Below are 23002 nucleotides of genomic sequence, written 5' to 3'. Positions count from 1 at the left end.
AGGTAGAGTCACGAGGATTAAAAGTTAGGTCATACTTGGCTATATAGTGAAATTTTGTTTTGTTTTTTTGTTTTGTTTTGTTTTTAAGATTTTTCTTGCAACTTTATTTAAAAAAGATACATGTACAGATTTTTAAAAGCATTTTGGCATAAAACTATATGAATATATTTTTGTCAGTACTTGGTTTTTTTAAAGGTTTGATAGTATGCATTGAAATCTTACTAGTTACCATAAGCATAAAGTGCATGTAAAACAAAATGTAACGTGGAAATAGTCAAAGTTTTCTTGGTGTGTATAGATTAAACATAATGATTTTTAAATACCAAAAATTGCCACAAGGCTATCTTCTTAGCTATTGAGTTATTAATGATTTTAGGTGTACTCCACTCTGAGTGGGTGCTATACACTTGTTGTTATTGTTTTTTTTTTTTTTTTTTTCTTTTTTTCTTTTTTTTGTTCTAAGAAGGACTGAGGCTTCCACTTTTTGGTCTTTCTTTTTTTGAGCTTCATATGATCTGAGTTGTTTCTTGGGTATTCAGAGCTTTCTGGGGCTAGTATCCAATTATCAGTGACTGCATTCTTTTGTGACTGGGTTACCTCACTCAGGATGATATTCTCTAGATACATCCATTTTCCTAGGAATTTCATAAAGTCATTGTTTCTAATAGCTGAGTAGTACTCCACTGTGTAAATATACCACAAATTTTGTATCCATTCATCTACAGAAGGACATCTGGGTTCTTTCCAGCTTCTGGCTATTATAAATAAGGCTGCTATGAACATGGTGAAACATGTGTCCTTATTGTATGTTGGAACATCTTTGGGGTATATGCTCAGAAGCGGAATAACTGAGGTCTTCAGGTAATACTATGTCCAATTTTCTGAGGAACTGCTAGACTGATTTCCAGAATGGTTGTACCAGCTTACAACTCCAACAGTGGAGAAGTGTTCCTCTTTCTCTGCATCCTCGCTAGTATCTGCTGTCATTTGAGTTTTTGATCTTAGCCATTCTGACTGGTGTGAGGTGTGTTTTTAAGATTTATTTATTATATAAAAGTACATTGCAGCCGAGTTCAGAAAACACCAGAAGAGTGCATTGGATCTCATTATAGATGGTTATGAGCCACCATGTAGTTGCTGGGATTTGAACTCAGGACCTCTAGAAGAGCAGTCAGTGCTCTTAACTGCTGAGCCTGAATTTTTAATTTTAACTCCAGCCTGAATTTTTTTTTTAATAATCTTTTTTTAAAGATTTATGTATGAGACAGGAATTCTCTTTGTATCCCTGTAGACTAGGCTGGCCTTGAACTCAGAGATCTACCTGCCTCTGCCTTCTGTGTGCTGGGAATTAAAATGTGTGTTACCACCACAACTGACTTCAGCTCCTGTTTTAACTTTTATTCATGTGCATGTGTATGTATCTGTGTGAATCAGCTACTTATATGTCCATACCTGTGTGAATTAAAAAAGAGGGTGTTGGTTCCCCTGAAGCCAGAATTAGAGGTAGTTATGAGCTGCCTGATTGAAGGTGCTGAGAATTGAACTTGAATCTTCTGCAAGAGCAGTAAGCACTCTTAACTGCTGAGCCATCTCTCCAGGTCTGGTATAGAAATTTCATACAATCAGATTTATCAAGGTTGGGGAGATGACTCAGTAGGTAAAGTGAGATCCCAAGACTACATAAAAGTTGGATTTAACCCTTGAGTTTGTAATCGCAACATGGGGAAAATTCTGGGGAAGCAGAGACAGGAGGATCCTGGGCTGAATTGGTTAACTCCAGGTTTAGTGAGAGCTTGTCTTGAAAAGTAAGGTATAGAACAATTGAGGAAAACACGAGACATAAGCTCTGGACTCTATATCCACATACATACATATGCACTACTCACAGTCACACACAAATTTATAAATGCATATGCAGAGAAGAATTTTAACCTTTGCAGCTTGTGCTTTGGTGGTTTTAGAGACATTATATATAGTATAGTCCAAGATTATAGAGATTAATTTTTTAGCATGCTACAAATTAAATTTTATTTTGATTTATAGGTAAGGAATCTACTTATTTTTAATATAATTAAATTTTTTTGAGACATGGTCTGTCTATATAGTCCTGGCTGTCCTGGAACTTAACCATGTTGACTAGGCTGTACTCGTAGAGATCCTCCTGCCTCTGCCTCCTGGGTGCTAGGATAAAAGGTGAAATCCGTTGTTTCTTCATCAGGAACCTATTTTATTTATTTGTTTATTTATTTAATTTATAAAAAAGCAGCTCCTTCTTCAGTAATTTGAAAGCCACTGCTATTATTGATCAGATTCTGTGTCTTTTTAACTAGTTTCCTGTTCTGTCCTACTTCCCCATTAACCCTATTCCCTTATTACTATAGACTTTTAGTCACTCTTATTTATGTGATCCCTCCTGTTCCTTTATCTGCAAGATCACCTTTGTTCTTGTTTTCCTACCTGAGTTGTAAGATCAATTTGTTGAGAAAAATTAAGGTTTTCAGTAGAATGTTGCTGTCAGAGTATGTGTTTGGGTAGCACTTTTCAGTCTTTTGCACATGAGACACACTGAAGTGATTTGGTACTGTTCTATTGCTGTGAATAGACACCACAATTAAGGCAACTCTTATAAAAGAAAAGTTGACTTCACTGTGCTTCCCAGTCAAGGCATGGGACCCACTCTCCCAAGTTCTGCATCCAGTAAGGGGACTGGGCCAGCTTTTCCACTCTCACACCCTTCTGGTCTGTCTCTTTGCCATCAGATACTGCATATCTTGTCAAATATAGGATGCAAACACACAGATGTTAAAATTTATATAGCTAATGCACATCGACAACAGATTAGCTTCTTTTACATAATAATCTGGGTATAAGAGACTAACATATCTTACTCATCAATTATTAAAAACCAAAAAAAACTTACAGTCTCCCTCAAAGAATATTGTAACATCTTTCTTGCTATCTGGTCTCTACATCACAAGGGCTCCCCCCAAAGACCAATAATCATGCCCAAGCAAAATAAATATGGCCAACAACACTCACTTTCTCTAAGAAGTTTCACTGTTTTTACAAAGGAAAGTCTCAAATCACCATCATGGCATCCAACTGTAGTTTAGCATGACATTTCTTCCTCTTAGCTTCTGAGATCTTTGTTTGAGTCACAGTGAACTTTTTCCACCACCCCCCCCCCAAAAAAAAAGGAAAGAAAGAAAATTTCTTCCAAGAATGAAATTCTTTTTCAAGAAATGTCCACTGCTGAAAGGTCAAGAAGCAGTGAATTAAAACTACGGAGCTTAGCCCAAGAGACTGCTAAAACAGAAACTAGAGAATCTCTGTCTCTGAGGATGAAGAAGAGAGAAGAGGCTGTCATGTTGTGTATTTCACAGGTTCTATGGAATTCATCTGTTTAGAATCATGTGCTAAAGTTGAAGGAAATCATTAGTGCCAGACCATGATGGCACTTATGCGTGCACGCGTGCACACACATCTTTAATCCTAGCATCTGGGAGGCAGAGGCAAGAAGATCTCTGAGTTGAAGGCCAGTCTGGCCTACACAGTAAGTTCCAGGACAGCCAAAGCTACTTAGAAAGACCCTGTCTCCAACAACTAACCAAGCAAAAACCCTAAAAAGAAACACAAGGACACTTTCTTACATAGTATCAAATCAGGGAACAGATACAGTACTGTTATCTATCTATTTAGTCTACAACATTATTAAAATTTCGCTAACTGCCCTTATGATGTTCTTTACAGTATGGAATTCTGTCTTTGATCTCAGGAAAAAGCAAACAAGATTTACTATACTGTAAAATGACTTAGAAGGACTGACTCTGAATGTTTTCAGGCCTCCTATGAAAGAATGCACTCTTAACCATGTAATGACTCAAGTAGTTTTAAAAAGTTGGTAAAGTCAGGCATACATTTCTTAAATGAACACAAGTTCATATTAATCATCTAGCAATTCAATCCTTGCCAGCTGCATGCTTGAAGGTCAGAGTCTGACCATTTAGTGGATGCTCTGTATTATTTTTAAGTCTATGTCTGTTTGCTGGGGAGAAGTTGAGTTCCATTTCCAGCATTCACACAAAATGTCAGACAAGGTAGCATGTGCTTTAAATCTTAGTGCTAGGGAGAAACAGACAGGTGGCTTTCCAGGGTTCACTGGTCAGCCAGCCCAATATATTTAGCAAGCTTCAGGCCAGTAAGAGTCCCTCTCTCCCCAAAAAAGGTGAAGGCAAAGAATGGTAGCCCATACTTTTAATCCCAGCCTTCAGAAGACAGAGGCAGGTGAATCTTTTGAGTTTGAGGTCAATCTGGTTTACATGGTAAGTTCTAGACCAAAGGTGCATAATGAGATCTTATCTCAGTGATAATGATGATAAATATTATGTAATAAGATAATAAAGAGAAAAGGTGCCTGAGGAACAATACCTGGTATCTTCTTCTAACCTCTACATATCTCAAAGTACAATAAATAAACCCTGTGTCTAATATAAGCTACCCATTACTCTTTAGCAGTTCACGAACTGTTACGCCTTCTGCAGTAAAAGGAAACCCCACACATTTCTGTTTTTTAAAATTAGGGTCACTGCCCAGGCCAGGTGCAAGACACGGAATCTTCCCTTGAACAGTACTATCAGCAACACATTCTCACCTGCTTAACAGTTGAAACTGGAGGGGCTGAGATGCTAGGGTTTGCCTGTGTGCATGTAGATGCCAGGGTTGATGTTAGATGTCTTACTACCCACCTTATTTATTTATTTTCAAAAGGAGCTCTGGCAAGGTTTTGTTAAGGGAAAACTTTCTAGTTTACTTCTCACCGGTCTGTTCCGGCTTCTGATTATGTCAGAGTCACCTGGGTCAGTGATGGCCACTGTATACTCTGTAGTATTTCCCACACGCTGTGCCCAATGCAGTAGTAGTATTGCCACTGTAGTGATGGACACCAGTTTTAGCCAACATGGCACAGTACTCTTTTTCAGATGTCCTCAAAGCTGGGCAGGTTGGCGAGGACAACTGATTTCACTCTGTCTTGTCTGGCCATCTTCAGAGTCTGTTGTTTGCACCCCAGCACGGACTTCCCATTTTCCACGAGCTGGAGCCTAGAGTTGATGGATTCCAGAGATTTTTTTTTTCATCTTTGTGGCCACCAGCTTCCTATGTGGGCCAACCTAGTATACACAGGGAACAGAAGAGAGATGGTGATCCAGAGTAGCAAGCACCAATTAGTAGAACCCACTCACCAAGATCTCACTCATTTATTTATTTTGCAGATTCAGATAGACTGGCTATCCAGCAAATCTCAGGGATTCTTCTGTTTCTGTGTCAAAGTGCTGGCATTTTTACTTGTTAGGGATTCAACTTAAATTCCTTTTCTGTTTCTTTTTTTCTAAGATTTTATTTATTCATTCATTCATTCATTCATTCATTCATTCATTTATGTATATGAGTACACTGTTGCACCAGAACAGGGCGCCAGATCTCATGACAGATAGTTATAAGCCACCATGTGGTTGCTGGGAATTGAACTCAGGACCTCTGGAAGAGCAGTCAGTGCTCTTAACCACTGAGCCATCTCTCCAGCCCTCCTGTTGTTTTACATGGGTGCTTGCATTGTGTGAACTTTAACCAACTGAGCCATCTCCCCAGCCTGCTAATGTATGTGGAATTGTAAATTTTAGCTACCCCTTTATAAAAGACACACAATCCAGGTATTTTATTTATAAGCTTGTAAACCAGTATTGGGCAGATGTTGGAACTCTTCTTTTTACATGTCAGTCATATGTCCCTTATTACTTGCAGTTTCTCTTAGCCATGTGCTCATGGTCCATCTCCTCTCCTCCTGTGGCTGCTTCCTCTTCTCTCCCTGTTCTTTCTTCTTTCATCCTCTGTGCTTTCTGTGGGACCTTCAGAAGAACTGAAGAACCTACCTACCTCTGTCTACTGCCCATTCACAAGGTCTAGCTTTTATTGTCCAATTAACTTGGGGAACAAGGTTACATAGCATCATTTGGTGCATGCGAGGATCTTCGCATTAGTGGGGGGGCACCAGATCTTGGGGGCCATTTGAATCCATAGCACTAGAACAACCCCAGCACACTAATATACTAATATTTACTTTGTTGACAGTAAAGCTCTTACGTTAGAATGACTGACTCCTGGACATCCAGATTTACAATGCACAGTACTGTTTACAGAGAGTTTGATCTCAGTAATCTTTGCCTTGCTGGCACTGAGATTACTAATGTGTTAACTAGGTGCTGGGTTCTTCATGCTATGCAGCAAGCACATGCTTTATATGGCAAATGCTTTATTGACAGCTGTCTCCCAGCCCCTCGATGTATAAAATCTTGTTGTTTGTCTCTATATTTTTAATCAGGAAATGCCTAGCAGAACAAGAGGGGACCTTTGTCATTTCTTTGAGACTTCTCTAAAGTAATCCATGTGATAGGACTCCTTCCTGTATGATGCTTTTAGACAATATGTTCCAAGTAATTTTGGTTGATTGTCTTTACTATAGCCTCATGTTTTAAATCTTTTCCTCTTGGGTTTCTTCTCTTCTGTAAAATTAGATTTTTCAATAAAATTAACCAAAAAGTTAAAAAAAAAATTTTTTTTTTTCAAGACAGGGTTTCTCTGCTTTCTCTGGCTGTCTTGGAATGCATTCTGTAAACCATGTTGGCCTCAGACTCACAGAGATCCACCTGCCTCTGCCTCCTGAGGTGTGTATTAAAGGTGTGTGCCACCACTTCCTGGTAAAAGTAAAGTGTTTTAATCATTGAGTCAAAAGTAAAATATCTTTTTGTCTATATATGAAAACATAAATGCTGCAGGTACAGTGGCGCACACCTGTAACCCCAGCCCTGGAAAGTGATGCAGAAAATTTGTAAGTTTGAGGCAACCCTGTCTCCATATACAAACAGCATACATATCTTAAACAGTAAAATAAAGGACAGGGACAGTCTTTAAAAGTTTGGGAATATATTCTTAAATCAAAATAGATACAGAATCAATGCATGATGACTGGTTGATCTTATTTACTTATTTATTTATTTGGTTTTTAAACAGTTTCTCTGTGTATCTCTGGCTGTCCTAGAATTAGCTCTGTAGACTAGGCTGGCCTCAAACTCAAGAAAGATCTGCCTACCTCTGCCTACCTAGTGCTGGGATTAAAGATTGACAGACCATTGCCTGGCTAATTTTTTTTAAAGATTTATTTATTTATTTTATATAAGTACGCTGTCGCTGTCTTCAGACATACCAGAAGAGGATATCTGATTTTATTACAGATGGCTGTGAGCCACCATGTGGTTGCTGGGAATTGAACTCAGGACCTATTGAGGAGCAGTCAGTGCTCTTAACCATTGAGCCATCTCTCCAGCCCTGCCTGGCTAATTCTGACTTTAAAACAATTTTTTTTTAATTTAATGTGTGTCTGTGCACATGTTTAGGAATCTTCTCAAGAAAGCCTTGTTTACCCATGTAGGGTGCTTTCACTGAAACTCTTAAAATTTCTTGGTTTATTTTTTTAAAGATTATCTTACAGATAATTTCCTTAAGGCTTTTCCACAATTCTTACTTTGGTTGACATGACTCTACTCCTTTCCCTCTTCCTCCTCCTATCCCTCCTTTAAGGACCCTTTCTCACTTGGCTATACTGTGTACTATTTATTTATGGGTGTGTGTGCATGTGTGGGCACCTGTATGCTATGTATAGCAGCTTGTGTGTAAAAGAGGGCAAATTTGTGGGAGACAAAGACAGTTTATGGGGCTAGAAAGATGGCTCAATGGTTAAGAGCACTGATTGCTTTTCCAGAGGTTCTGAGTTCAAATCCCAGCAACCACATGATGGCTCACAACCGTCTGTCATAAGATCTGATGCTTTCTTCTGGTGTGTCTGAAGACAGCTACAGTGTACTTACATATAACAAATAAATCTTAAAAAAAAAAAAAAGCCAAAAAGTTTATGGAGGAGTCCATCACGTGGGTCTTAGGGATTGAATTCAAGTTGTCAGCCTTGGCAGCAAAAGCCCTTCTTTTACTGTTATAGGTCCGAGGAAAGGCAATAAAACCTGCTCCAGCTTGATGCTGATAAGCTTTTTGAATGTTTTTGAGTGCTTTATAGCTGAGTTGTTTTAGGAGTGGCTGGTAGTGAAACACACATTTTTGTGTTATAAAACTGAATTTACTTTAGTGCATGTGATCACTTTGTTGGTAGATTGCTTTTTCTTTATATATTTTTACTTTATTAGAGAGCATGGTCCCTAAAATCATAGTGTTTTTACAGTCTGTTTCAGGAAATGAAATTATGATAAAAATCAGCGTTAGACGTTGTTGACTCTCTTTCATTGCCTCCTTACCCCTTTACCGTGCATAAATGACTTCTAACTCATTACTCTTGAAAATAAGTGTGGTCTTAGTGTTTCATTGGTCTGTTGCTTAACTCCCACGTATCTATACTTCTACAAATTTCTGAAGACTTCGATTTTAAGTAGAAATTTTTTTCTTGCTGTGGTTGCAATAAACATTTTTAATTGCTCTCTTAGATTCATCATGTTACAGAAAATGGAGGACTGTACAAAAGACCGTTTAATGAAGCTTTTGAAGAAACACCCATGCTCGTTGCTGTGCTCACTTATGTGGGCTATGGTGTACTCACCCTCTTCGGATATCTTCGAGATTTCTTGAGGCATTGGAGAATTGAAAAGTGCCACCATGCAACAGAGAGAGAAGAACAAAAGGTAATTGTCAGGGGATCTCTTATTCTGCAAATAGACTGTGTTCATGGAAATGTTGTCATTGTCACACAGTCCCCCCCACCCCCAGTAGAAATTAGGCACATGGAATTAAACTTTGAAGCAGTAGGATTGCTGTGACTTTGAGGCCAACTGCGGATACTGAGTAAGACATTGTCACTAAACAGAGTAGAAACCAAGTAACAACTGTGACAAAAACTCTTTAGAAATATTCCGTAAGGAAAGCTGAAATCAAGGTTGAAGGCCTAGAAAGAGCAAAGTAGTTGGAGCTAGAGAGATGGCTCAGTGCTGAGAAAGCACTGTCCTTCCAGGGGACATGATGCTGTTCCCAGCATCTACCTGGAGGCTCACAGCTATATGTTCTAAATATCTAAAACACTAACAGAGCAAAACATTTAACTTATTCTTTTCTTGATAACAGGGTTTTTCTGTGTAGCTCTGGCTGTCCTGGAACTCACTCTGAGGACCAGACTGGCATTGAACTCAGAGATTCATCTGCCTCTTCCCGAGTACTAGGATCATAGGTGTGCAACATTTTTAACTTAACCTACTTTACACTACAAGAACTTAATGAAGCCGACAACAATAACATTATTTCATTGATAAGAAAGCTAATAATCACAAGCAGTGTGTCTAAAGTTCCCTAATGTTATGGCTTATATGGTGCAGAATAAATGTGCAATCTGTTCATTCTCCTTTCTGGGTCTCTGCACAATGTTTATTGTGTGATCTGCAGAGACTGAATTCTCTTAGACACATGGACATAGTTATTCAGTTCACAGATCAGCACCTCTCCACAAACATGTCCCCAAGCAGAGTGTGCTGAGGCCAGCCTGATTACAGCTGCAAAGGCTCTTGTCTTAGTAATGGTATAGAGAGGTAGTGGCTGGCTCCAACGAGAAAGAACAGATTCACTTCAGGTCACACTTCTCATAGTACACCTGTATACCTTTATAGCTTTATACACTGTACATGTGTTAACTATTCCTAATAAACACCCAGGCTTGAAATAACTTTATTTAGTTAGTTTTTAAAGATTTATTTATTTATATGAGTACACTGTAGCTGTCTTCAGACACACCACAAGAGGGCATCAGATCCTATTACAGATGGTTGTGAGCCACCATGTGGTAACTGAACTCTGAAGGAGCAGTCAGTGCTCTTAACCACTGAGCCATCTCTCTAGCCCTTAAAAGAACTTTAAAATTGAGAATTTTGTGCATTGTGTTGTGGTCATATCTACCTACCCATTCCCTATGTCCTCTTTCATTCATTCCCCCTGGACCCCTGCCATCTTCATGTTTTCTCTCTCCCTCCTCCTCCTCCTCCTCCTCCTCCTTCTCCTCTCTCTCTCTCTCTCTCTCTCTCTCTCTCTCTTTAATATTCTACTGTGAGTTCTGCCTATATATGCTGTGTGGGACATCCATTGGAGTGTGGTAACCTACTAGTGGCTGAGCTATTTCCACCCCGCCCCCCAATTAGTTATTATTAACAACATTCTCATCCCTGTGAGACATGGAGACTCAGATATATGGGTAGTAATATCATCTGAGAGAGGCCAGTAAAGAGATACTGAGAAAAAGCAGGAAAGATAAGCATGGTGGTTCATGTCTATAATGCCAGAACTTGGTAGGTTAAGACAGGAAGATTGCTGTGAGTTCAAAGACATCCTTGGCTACATTGTGAGTTTCAGAATAAACTGGACTCTTTGAGTGAGACTGTCTCAGAAACAGTAAATAAGGGAAAGGGTAGGACTGGTGGCTGGTGTATTAAAACTAAGATATTTGGGAGGTTGAGGCAGAAGTATTACATGAGATCTTGTTCAACCTGGACAACATAACAAGACCTTGTGGAAGAATGAAGGGCCTTGTCAGTTGTTAGGAAAATAGAACCAATCATTCATTCACTCTTGTGTGTGTGTATACACACATATACACACACACACACACACATATACACATGTATATATGGATTGAAAGAAAATGTCTTAGCTTCTCTTCCAGAGGACCCTGGCTTGAGTTCCAACACCCACAATGGCAGCTCACAACTCTTTTGCATCTGTAACTCTAGGCCCATGGATTTAAACCCAACATGGCCATCTGTTTTGTTTATATATATATTTTTAAAGATGTATTTTCTTATGTATATGAAATATCTGCCTGCAGGACAAAAGAAAGCATCAGATCCCATTACAGATGGTTGTGAGCCACCACATGGTTCCTGGGAATTGAACTCAGAACCTCTGGAGGAGCAGCCAGTGCTCTTAACTGCTAAGCCATTTCTCCAGCCCTGTTTGCTTGCTTACTTTTTGAGACAGGTCTATATAGCCCTGACTTGGAACTCTGTTTGTAGACTGGGCTGTCCTCAAACTCATAGAGATCTGCCAGTGCTGGAATTAAAGGCAGACCATTTTCTGATCTCCAAGGGCAATAGACACACACAGGATACAAACACATGCAGACAAATCACCTATACACATAAACAGAATTTTAAAGAAGAAAAGAAAATTTAGACGCCTGAAAACTCAGGATCAGGTATCCTCTTTCATCTCAACTGTTTTGTACTTGCCTTCCAGCTCAGCCTCACAAGTTAGTCTTCCTACAAATTATCTGAAATGCTTACAAGATAATTTCATTAAGAATGTGTTTTCAGTCCAGTACCCTCTTCTGGCCTCCAGACAACTCATATGGTCATGTAGTACAGAGACGCATGCAGGTAAAACCGTACACATTAAATATAAATAAATAACTCTTAGAACAAGAACAACAACAATTTTAAAAAGAGGATTTTTTTTGTTTAATTTTTTAAAAAAGTATCGAAAGTAAAAGCTCTATATTGATAACTTAATCCAGTAGATAAACCAGTTTTCATGACTGGAACCCTGAACACACATCTGATTCTCCTTCTGTTCTAGCTGGGTGCATTTGGCCAGAGTGAATCCACAGAGTGCTGGCTTTGTTCACCCTCAGTTACAGTTTCTCAGCTGCTCATTGTGCTGTACAGTGGCTCGTTTGTGTCTTCACTTCCCATTGGACCAAATCGAAGGGGGTTGTGAATGGGTAGTGAAAGTTTTATTTATAGTGTAAGTAATGGCATGACGACTGTTTGGGATGATCTAAAATACGATCCATGAGTTTTGAATGTTTTGAATAAGAAATGAGGAAGCAGTGTGCAGACCTGGGCAGTTCCTGAGCTGGGGGAACAGCATGTGCTTGTGCAGCTGGTACTGGTGTGTGAAGGCTGACATGGCAATGCAGTGATGAGAGCATATCAGGTTATCTTTGGATCTTGTTTGGAATTTCTGGAGGGCAAGTTTATAGTTTAATTATTGGGTACTACTTGTATATACTTATGTGAAAAAAACTAGGTCATAGATTTTTTTTAAAAAATTGATTTATTATATATATGTACATGATATTCAGACATACCAGAAGAGGGCATCAGATCCCATTACAGATGGTTGTGAGCCACCATGTGGTTGGTGGAAATTGAACTCAGGACCTCAGCATCGAGTGCTCTTTACCGCTGAGTGGTCTCCAGCCCCAGTTTTCAGCTTCTCTCGTGACTGAGGTAGCTGTCTGTATTCATAGCTGTAATCCAAGTGTCTCCTCATTCCATTTCAAAAACTTCAGGAGACAGCGTGATGGCTGTATACTTTTAATTCCAGCACATAGGCAGGCAGATCTGCCATCCTAGGCAGAGGCTAGTAGATCTGAGTTTGAGGCTAACCTGGTCTATAGAGCTAGTTCTAGGACAGCCAGAGTTACACAGAGAAGCCATGTCTCAAAACTGTTCCTCCAGAGAGAGACACATGCAGTGAGAAAGGGGGAGGAGGCATAGGCTGTTAGGCTTCTTCACAGGGAACTGAAATACTGCTTTAGGCAATAGTTGAACTATATGGTCATGCTAATAAAGGAGTTTACAAGACTGTTTTACTTTGTACTAGTTGAAGGATATGTTTTGACACACATAATAAAGGGGCCATGACTTTGAAAGAGAGCATGGGAAGGTTTGGAAGGAGGAAAGGGAAAGGGAAGTGATGCAACTATAATCTCAAAAAAGCAAACAAGGGAAAGTCAAAGGGAGGGGAAAGTTTTGCAGGAAATACAGCACCTCATTCATCCATGTGCTGTGGTGACAGTGTTGTATAGCATCTGCCCTTGGGACCTTACTTGGAGCAGCTCTGTAGGGTTTGCTTCCTGTCTCTTGCAACCACAAAGCTTTCATATTTGGATCTCTAGACTTCAACCTTTCAACTGAGTTTTTTTTTGTTTGTTTGTTTTTGTTTTTGTTTTTTTTTGCATATACCAATTTGGATTTGCATTTTACTATTAACTGTGCATATAAAAGTGCAAATATAACTGGTTCTTATCTGATGACCTGATCTGGTTCTCAGCCTGTGAGACTTGACCCCTCTAGGGGTTGCATAGTAGACATATACATCGGGATCCATAACAGCAAAATTGCAGTTATGAGGTAGCAACAAAATAGCTGTGGTTGGGATTCCCCACAACATGAGAAACTGCATTGAAAGCGTTAGGAAGGTTGAGAACCACTGCCTTGGATTTAGTGCCATTGTGATGTCACAATGGTAAAGTGTATTCAACATGAATCCAAATGAAGAAATAAATAAATGGTAATAAAAGTCCCAGATCGCTCAGTTGTAGTTTTAGAATCTACATTGAGGTTTCTTTAGATTGTAGGCTATGCTGTAGTTGTATTTGTTCCCTGCAGAGCTTTCTGAGATAGTGTTTTATCATGTAGCCTGCTTTGGGATTTTGCTGGTGTACAGGCTGACCTGGAGCTAGTTTGCTGTCCTCCTGCCCTCCCCTCCCAACGCTTGGTACCACCATGCCTGTCTCTAAAGCATTTTGAAATGCCATGACACTTTTGTTATAAAAAATCCTAAACGTGAAATGTGAGTCTACTTGCTTGTTAGAGGTGGCTACTGGTTGATTACTGGCTGGTCCTGCATCCTTGTTTGCAGGGTTTGCATTCAGCCTGGACTAGCTTGCTTCTAGTAATAGATATTCTCTGCTGTATTCCTTTACTTCCTACAGGAGTAGCCTCTCTTTGGAGATGCAGTCTTTGAATAGTTCAGTTGGTCTTAAAGTTTTTATCCTCCACTTTGATTAACTCTCTGCATCCCCACCCTAATTTCCAGTGTAAGCAGCACTGGAATACTCCCCCTCTAGTGCAAAGTCTTTCCCATGATTCTCTTTTCTCTTAATCTGTTTCCATTCTTTTAGGGCAATGTTCCTGACATTCTATTTCTAGTATTTGCTCTCCACTGTTCTCAATCTAATCCAGTCAAGATTTTGAAGTTATCACGTCTACAGAAATATTTCCCCTCAGAGCTACCAATACCTTGTGTTGTGTGATATGATAGACCTTTCTCAGTTTTTACTATCTGTAATATTTTTTCAGCTGCATTTTACAGTTGGTCATCCTGTCCTGGCTTCTAGGACATTCTATATTTTGGATTTTCTTCTGCATTTTTAGTTCTTTTTTTCTGCTTTGATCCTCTCCATCTGCTGACCTTTGAGTGTTGGTGTGGCCTGAGTTCATCTTTAGGTGAGTACTTTCAACCCCTTCTTTTTGCTGATATCAGACCAATTTCAGGCCCTCTGCAAGAGCAGCATACTTTAATTGGTGAGCCATCTCTTCATCCCTATTTCTGCTATTTTGAGTTCTGCCTTAAAGATATCTCCTTCTCTAGTTAAAAAAAAAAATTGATGATACAGAATCTTTGCAGTAGCCTGTATTTGGAATGAATTGTTGTATTGGTTCTTGTTAAACATTTGGAAATCTTTCAGTAGAAGCAAGTACCTGCCAGCATCAACATATTTGTTATTTCATGTGTGACCTACTATATTAAGTATATTAGAGGTCAGAAGTTCCTTGTTCTTTTCCAAAAAGGTGGATGTTTTAGCCTTCAGACAATAGATTTCCTTTTCCTTTTGTTTTTTATCTTTCGAGATAGGTGTCTCTGTGTAACCCTGGTTGTCCTGGAATGACATCTGTGTGACTCTACCTTCCAAGTACTAAGATTAAAGACCACTGTGCTTGGCAAAGTGGATTTTCTTGAATTTAGATGTTAAGGTACATAACTACCTTAATAACTGTCACTTGAAATACTCAAAATTAACCCATGCCAGAGAAAATATTTTCCCTTTTATATAGCAAGTGTCTTAGTGAGGGTTTCCATTGCTGTGAAGAGACACCAAGACCAAGGCAGTTTTTATAAAGAACAACATTTAATTGGAGCTGGCTTACAGATTCTGGGGTTCAATCCTTTTATTATCATGGCAGGAAACACAGCAGTGTCCAGGCAGGCATGGCTTTGGAGGAGCTGAATTCTGTAGTTTGTTCTGAAGGCAAACAGAAGACTGTTCCAAGCAGTTAGGAGGAGGGCTCAGAGTCCACCCTCACAGTGACACACTTCCTCCAACAAGGCCACACCTACTCTAACAAGGCCACACCTCCTAATAGTGCCACTCCCTGGGCCAAACATACTGAAACCATCACAGCAAGTTTGGAATTTACTAAACTGCAACACTCCTTTTTTTCAAAGTTTTATTTATTTATTTATTTATATTATTTATTATATATAAGTACAGTGTAGCTGTCTTTAGACACACCAGGAAAGGGCATCAGATCTCATTACAGATGGTTGTGAGCCACCATGTGATTTGAACTCAGAACCTCTGGAAGAGCAGTCATTGCTCTTAACCACTGAGCCATCTCTCCAGCCCAACATTCTTTATTTTTTAAAACTTTTTTGTTGATCATTAAAAAAAAACCAAATAAACAGAAGTAGAGCTTACATGGAAATGCTACTGGACAATGAATGCCAAATATGATGAAAATTAAACAGAAAAACAGCCATGACATGAAAGTAGCACCTTGACCACACAGCAGAAGTCTCCACAGGCTGGGTGCTGACTACTGGGTGTTGTGTGACTGCTGACCACTGGAAGTTCCAGTTTCATAAACTGCCTGTCTGTGTCTTTATCTTTTTCTATTGGGTTCCTGTCTTTTTCTTAATGGCTTTTTACAACTTAATTATTGTAGAATACATGTTTAGGTACATTTTAATTTAATTTAATTTTGTCTACATTTGTATGTATGCATCTGTTTGTGAGCATGTGCTTGTGCGTGCAGATGCTTGCAGAGGCCAGAAGAGGGTATTAGATCCTTTTTTAAAAACGTTGGTTTTAAAGATTTATTTATTTTATGTATGTGAGTACACTAGCTGTCTTCAGACATAGCAGAAGAGGGCATCAGATCCCATTACAGATGGTTGTGAGCCACCATGTGGTTGCTGGGAATTGAACTCGGTGCCTTTGGAAGATCAGTCAGTGCTCTTTTACTGATAAGCCATTTCTCCAGCCCCAGGTGTTAGATCACTTGGAGTTCGAAGTTCTGAGCCACCTGGCAGCCTCTAACTTGATTTTTTTTTTTTTTTTTTTTTTGGTAAGAATCTATACCATTTCAAAAAGAGAGAGCCATATAAGATGTGGCCTTATGTGTTTGATACTTTTAGTTCTGTGTTCAACATCTTTAGTTCAGGGTTCTCCCAGCATCATAGCATGTGATAATGGATATGAACATTCATAACTAGAATATTTGTATTTTCAACTATTGAGGTCTATGCAAATAGTTCTTAAAGCCCAGAACACTCCCAAGATTTGAAACACTTGTGGTCCCAATAATTTTGGCTAAGAGCTTTTGATTCTGTGCTCCTGTTCTATTATGTGGATGTCTTCACATTTTGTTATTATTTTTGTTTGTTTGTTTGTTTGTTGGGAACAGTTCACTGTGAGCATTTTTGTTAAGCACTTGTTTGAATATGCATCTTCAAGTCATTTGGATATAAGAAAAATGTGACTGCCGGGTCTTAGGGGCTGTTTACATTTACATTGTTGAGGTGAGCCAGAGTCCCTGGCTTCTGCTCCTTTATTGTACATTTCCACCAGCATGATGGTAAGGGGTCTTTTGTTTCGTTTTCTGAAAAATTGCAGTTTTATTCTGTTTTTCTGGGGAGGATTTATTTTTATTTGTATTGACATGGATCTTTGTGTGTGAGGTCAGAGGCCAGAAGAGAATGTCGGACCCTGGTGCAGGAGTACAAGAATGTCGTCCAGAAGCAGACTATGGCTTTATGCATGTCTTTATGTTTCTTAAAGATTGATTATTTTATGTGTATGTATGTTTTGCCTGCTTGTTGTGTGTGTGCATGTTATGTTTGCAGTGCCTTCAGACACCAGGAGGGCATCGAAACCTTTGGGGCTGCTGTCAGCTGCCAGGCAAATGCAGGAAATCAAAGCCAGGTCCTCTGGAAAGGCAACCAGCACTCTTAACCCCTGAGCCCCATGCTGTCTTTTTGGCTTTTTGTACAGGATTTCTCTGTGTAACAGAACCCTGGCTATCCTGGACATGATTTGTCGACAAGGCTGGGCTCAAATTCACAGAGATCCGCCTCTGTCTTCCAAGTACTAGTGTAAAGGTGTGCACCACCACTCCCAGCCTGGTTTTTTGTTTGTTTGTTTGTTTGCTTGCTTGCTTGCTTGTTTTTTTAAAAAAAGTATCTCACCCTGTTGCTCTGGCTATCTGGAACTCCTTATATAGACCAGGCTGGTCTCAGATTCAAATCTACCTGCATAAGAATTTTTATCTTTTCCATTCTATTTTCTTTACTTATACAGGATTTTTTTTTTAATGTAATGCATGATTTAATTCTAAATATTTACAGCAATTCCATTATAGGGTGAATAGCAAAGGACCGATTCTAGAAGAGTTATAGAGGATGTTCTAAATCTACAGAGAGGGGGTGGTTTGTTCCGGGGGGGGGGGGGGAAGCAAGCAAGGTTTTTTTGTTTTTTGTTTTTTTTTAACTTTAAGAAGCTGGGGAGTTCGAGAATGAGATTATTGAAGAAAAGAAAGGTCCAAGATTTGAAATCGGGAAGATCACATTAAAGGAAAGGAGGGTGAGGGAAAGCCCAGCAAAGAGGACTGTGGAACCAGGTCTGGGGCAGGTGGGTAGTGTAAAGATGGGCTTCACCTGTGTCCTCCCAAAGTCCCCCCAGACATTCTTCATAGCAAACATCCTTTCCCTCTATCCACTCCCACCCCACTCCCATTCTAGGGCAAGCACCCTCATCAGCTGCAGGCAGGCAGCTGTTCCCCTCACCCTGGCAGTGGGGCTTGGGGGTGCTCCACCGGCCCTGACTACAGGTGCTCCGGGAGCTGCCCACCAAATGGAAGTCGGGATCACATCGGAAATCCACCTGGGCTCCATCCAGAGCTGGGAGGTCCCCACCTGTCAGGAAAACCTTCCCATTTTCCAGGGTCAAATAAGACTTGGAGCAGATTCGAACACAGCGGCTGGGTGTGTCCATATCCGTCCAGGAGCCATTGGCCAGGCACTTTCGCACCTTGGGTCCCACCACTTCGCGGGCCCCCCCCCCCCCCCCCGCACACGTATTCAATCTCATAGTCCACAGGCAGGAAGTTGATGGCCTTCACCTGGTCGCGAGTCAAGCCATGGTACCTAATGCCACCTTCCCAGGGTGGATGTATAATCTGGCAATCTTCCGAGGTGGCGTTGGGGTTCTGCGTCCCGCCAGCGCCCAGGGGGCGGAGGAAGAGAGGCACCACCACCAGCAGCAGCAGCAGCATCTCGTGAGGCCCCAGGCCCGGCTGCAGCTCCGCGTTCTCCCTCCCGGTCCTCTAGCTTCCTATCCCCCTGTTCTTCTTATACAGGATTTAATAATGCCATTTCATGATTCCAAAATAAATTTGTTCTTTAAGGACCATATATTGACTGGAGTAGCTTTATGCATTCTCCTTTTATGCCCTGGACGTTGCAGAAAGTCAAAGATAGATTAGAACTTTTTTTTTAAACTTTTGTTTATTTATTATATTTAAGTACACTGTAGCTGTCTTCAAACACACCCAAAGAGGGCATCAGATCTCATTACACATGGTTGTGAGCCACCATGTGGTTACTGAGCTTTGAACTCAGGACCTCTGGAAGAGCAGTCAGTGCTCTTAACCACTGAGCCAGTTCACCAGCCCCAGATTAGAACTCTTATTGTCTTACTGTGGATACATTTCTGAGCATGTTATCCCCAAATCAAAGCAGTGTTATTTGCCTCAGATCCTCATGTTTGAGATAAATTTTGTGCTTTGATATATTGAAATTTGTACCCTAGTATATCCTTTGTTATGATTAAAAGAAAACTTAAACAACTTCAAAGGAAGAGCTGTTCATGGAGGTTCAATGATTGTGGTGAGGCACCATGAGCAGCCCATGGTGTGGCAGCAAAGCAGAGGAAGAACTGAGGTCAGGGTCTCACCATCCCTCCAGGCCATTTCCCCAGGATCCTTCATCTGCTTAAAGGTTCACAATCTCCAATAGTGCTCAGGATGCTGTGGATCTTTCAGAGACACTTGGGATTCAAACCATAATGCCTGGACTCTAAATGAAAACTGTTGAGCTAGAACTGACACTGAGTTTCTTGGATTAAGTGTAGCTTACTACCAATGGGGCTAGTTTGGAATGCTAGGGTTTCATTCCAGCCATGTCAGTTGGTGGTTGGCTGATTGTCTTATAAAAGACAAGAAACTAGTATTTTATTTACAATCTGTAATCTAGATTGGGAAGATTCTGTGCTAGTCTTAGCTGCATTAAACCTTACGCCCTTGTTACTTACTCTTTGAGTGTCACGGGCTGCTTCTGCTCCATCAGCCTGTCCTCAGGGTGCATTTCTTCTGGCCACAATCTCATGATCCATCTGGCCTCCTGATGGCCTCCTCCTTTCTCTGTCCTTTCTTTCTCACCTGGTTGGTTTCTCTCAAGTCCTCTCTATTCTCAAGTCTCACCTTCCTTTCTTTACTGCCCAATCATAGGATCTAGCCTTTTACTAGCCAATCAGGGATTATTGGGGAGCATTCTTTATAGTATATAGATCATAGTGCCCTAAGATCAGGCTGTAGTCTTGGCCAGGGAAAAGAACTCAGCTTCTGAATATACATTGCACAAGACTAACCCCAGTAGCTGATTGTCAATTATTTAAATTTTGTTCCATATAAGTATCAACAACTTACTAAATATTTCTCAACTAGAGATTACAGAGTATTGATTTGGTGGAATGTTGCAATGGAATTAGCCCACTTTACTGTAGGCCACTGTAGCGAGGAGAGAACCATGCGTTTATAACATTGCAGAGGTCTGAAAGAGGTGCCAGGGCCTCTCCGCCCAGCTAAGAACCTATCCCAGATTAGGAAACTGCTGGTGCCACAGGTATCGTGCTGTGGAACGTGGAATTTAGCTGGTGTTGCCAGTGTAAAGGTCTCCTACAGGTTTGCATGAAGGTTACCTACACTGAGACAAAAAGAGTGGCTCTGTCTTCCAAAGTTTGTTTTGTACTTACCAATTCCATAGTCTGCTCTGTGTGTGTGTGTTTGTGGCTGGCTCTAGCTGGTTTCTCAACCAACAAAAACATTCTGTCTTTGTGAAAGCTGGAGAAAGGAAGTCTTCTGTAAGAGGGTACAGAGATATTCAAGAATGTAGAGACACATGTATATACAAAGCAGTTGGCAGGTGCCCAGTGTATTGTATCAAAAATAATAGAGAAGAGCTTTTGCCACTATTATGAGTATTCATCTTCCCACCCATCATCATGTTATAATGTATAGACACCTGTGTTGGGACAGAATTGCACATAATCCACGGGAACAGTTGTTGGAAAGTCTCTTGTCTGAAAGTGGTAGCACCCATCTTCCCTTCCCCACCCCCATCCTTTGGAGTATAAGGAAGGCCTGCGTAGACAGTGGATTAGGCGAGATCTGTTTGTTTTAAACAATGTACTTTCTCAGGGGGTCGATTTAAATAGGCTAATAGAGGAAATTTACTGACTAATAAGATGATCTCAGATCAGTGTTTACAGTGATCCTTAGTTAATAAGACTGTCAGTTTCAGTTTTTCTCTTGTTTTTTGTTTGTTTGTTCTGAGACCAGGTTTCTCTGTGTAGCCCTAGCTCTGCTGGATCTCCCTCTGTATACCAGGCCATCACTGAACTCACAGAGATCCAGCTGCCCCTGCCTCCCAAGTGCTGATATCAGAGATGTGCGCCACCACTGACTGGGAGCAAAGGGGTCTCTTGACGGATGAGAATGTCAAGCCTGACAGTCTAGCACATAGTCTCAAGAAGGTATTGATTGTTTCTGTTTGTACTTGTGAGTGATTTTAGGAAAAACACATATGAAGAATGCATTCTTAAAAGGCTGTTTGGACTTGTCTTACTGATTAGAATCTCTCCTCATCCCTGAACAGGGATTCCTTCATAGTCCATATTCAGTCTAACCATTCATCACCTATGCTGGTGTACCTGTCTGCCATGCTGATACCTTAGGGAGGGAGAAATTGTGTTTATTTCCTTATCCTTCACACCCAGTTAATGCCTGGAAAGAACTACTCTGTAAACATTTGTTCAGTGACTGAGCATTATGACTATATGTCAGCTCTGACTAAAAAGTCATTCCACACTGACTAGGCTAGGAGGTGGGGAAGGTAAGGAAACAGATCGAACTAGAATCGAGTTTGTTGTCACAAGAATAACCCACTTTGTTCTTTAATGTATTCTGAAAGTTTGTCAAAGAATTCATCATATTCCAAGTAATCACATTTATGTGTTTATTGTGGGGAGGATGTGCTTACGCCATGTGTGTGGAGGTCAGAGAACAACATGCAGGTGTTGGTTCTCTTCTTCCATGTGATTTCTGAGGACGGAACTGAGGTAGTTAGGTTTCACAGCAAGTTCCTTTACCTACTGAGCCATCTTGCTGACCCAACTCTCCTATATAACCTTCATCCTAGATAGCAAAGGTACAAGATATTTCAGACAATAGATAACTCTGGCTGGACTGGAGTTCTCAATAGCAATTTCTGTTTTGGACTCAGCTGCCCTTGGATCTGCTTCCAGATCTAACTGCCACTGAATTTAGGTAGAATTCAGGAGAAGCTGAATTTGGCCTGAATTCCTCTGCTGCCATTGTGTTCCACTGCTGCTGGACCTGACACCCTCGTTTATCTTCAGTTTCTTGCTGGTGTCTCCTACCTCAGGGACTTGTGCTCTCTCTCTCTTTCTCTCTCTCTCTCTCTCTCTCTCTCTCTCTCTCTCTCTCTTTAAAAGATTTATTCATTTATTTTATGTACACTGTTGCTATCTTCAGACACCAGAAGAGGGCATCAGATCCCATTACAGATGGTTGTGAGCCACCATGTAGTTGCTGGGATTTGAACTCTGGAAGAGCAGTCTTCTGCTCTTAACCGCTGAGCCATCTCTCCAGCCCGACTTGTGCTCTCTTGCCTCTGTAAGGAAATGCTCAGTTGACCACGAGTTATCTGGGAATCATGAATAACAGATGTCACCAGTTGTCTGTGTTTAATTCAGGATTGCGTGTGAAGCTCTGCCATGGTCTACCCAGCAGCCCCCTTTCTCTCTTGGCTTTTTGCAATCTGAGTTAGGTTCAGGAAGATTGTTTTGTTTTATTCCATGTTGATATAGTTTAAAATTTTTTTTGTTGCTAATAGTAATTTGCCTGTGAGGAAACAGTTCCTTAAAGTATTTAAGTTCTTATATGAACATGAATGCATGTTTAGAAAACTGTTGATGAAACTTTATTTGAAATAACTGAGCAGAGTCAGAAAGGATTCTTCAGCTATGCAAGACAATCACTTTCTTCTTCATAATTTCTTCTAACATTTACCCTTTACATATGGCAGAAAATACTCACAAATACTGTGTCTATCCAGGCTGGTGAGATTGCTCAGTGCAGAAGGCATTTGTCTGTCATGCAAGCCTAGTGACCTGAGTTGGATCCATTGAATCCATATTAAGGTGTTTGGAGTGAACCCACTCCAAGAAGATATCTTCTGGCTTCCATAAATTCTGTGACACACATACTCACACATGTACATATGTATACACATGCATGTATATACGCTAATAATAATAAAAATGAAATTCAACAAAAGAACCAAGATGATTAGTTCTGTGGTTTCACTAGAAAAGGTTAGGAACAGAGGATGTGGCTCAGTTGATAAAGGGTTTACCTACCATTCACAGAGCCCTTAGTTCAGTTCTCACTACCACGTAAACTGGGCACACTGTAATCTCAGCACACATGAGGTGGAGACAGCAGGATCAGAAGTTTAAGGCTGGGCTGGTTAAGAGCATTGG

At 40.4% G+C, this 23002-nt stretch overlaps 1 protein-coding gene across 1 annotated transcript in view; it reads left to right on the top strand.

Annotated features, from left to right (window-relative positions):
• Window positions 1-23002, top strand: part of SPTLC2 (serine palmitoyltransferase long chain base subunit 2) — an 80916-nt gene that overhangs the window by 10253 nt on the left and 47661 nt on the right. Inside the window, exon 2 of the mRNA XM_080942550.1 lies at window positions 8544-8738. Coding sequence (XP_080798676.1) covers window positions 8544-8738 — 195 coding nt within the window. The remainder of the gene's footprint in view (window positions 1-8543; window positions 8739-23002) is intronic.

Source organism: Micromys minutus (genome assembly GCF_963924665.1).
Source record: "Micromys minutus genome assembly, chromosome: 1".
Lineage (NCBI taxonomy): Eukaryota > Metazoa > Chordata > Mammalia > Rodentia > Muridae > Micromys > Micromys minutus.
The sequence above is the reverse complement of the archived record's forward strand: the minus strand, read 5'-3'. Positions and strand labels throughout refer to the sequence as shown.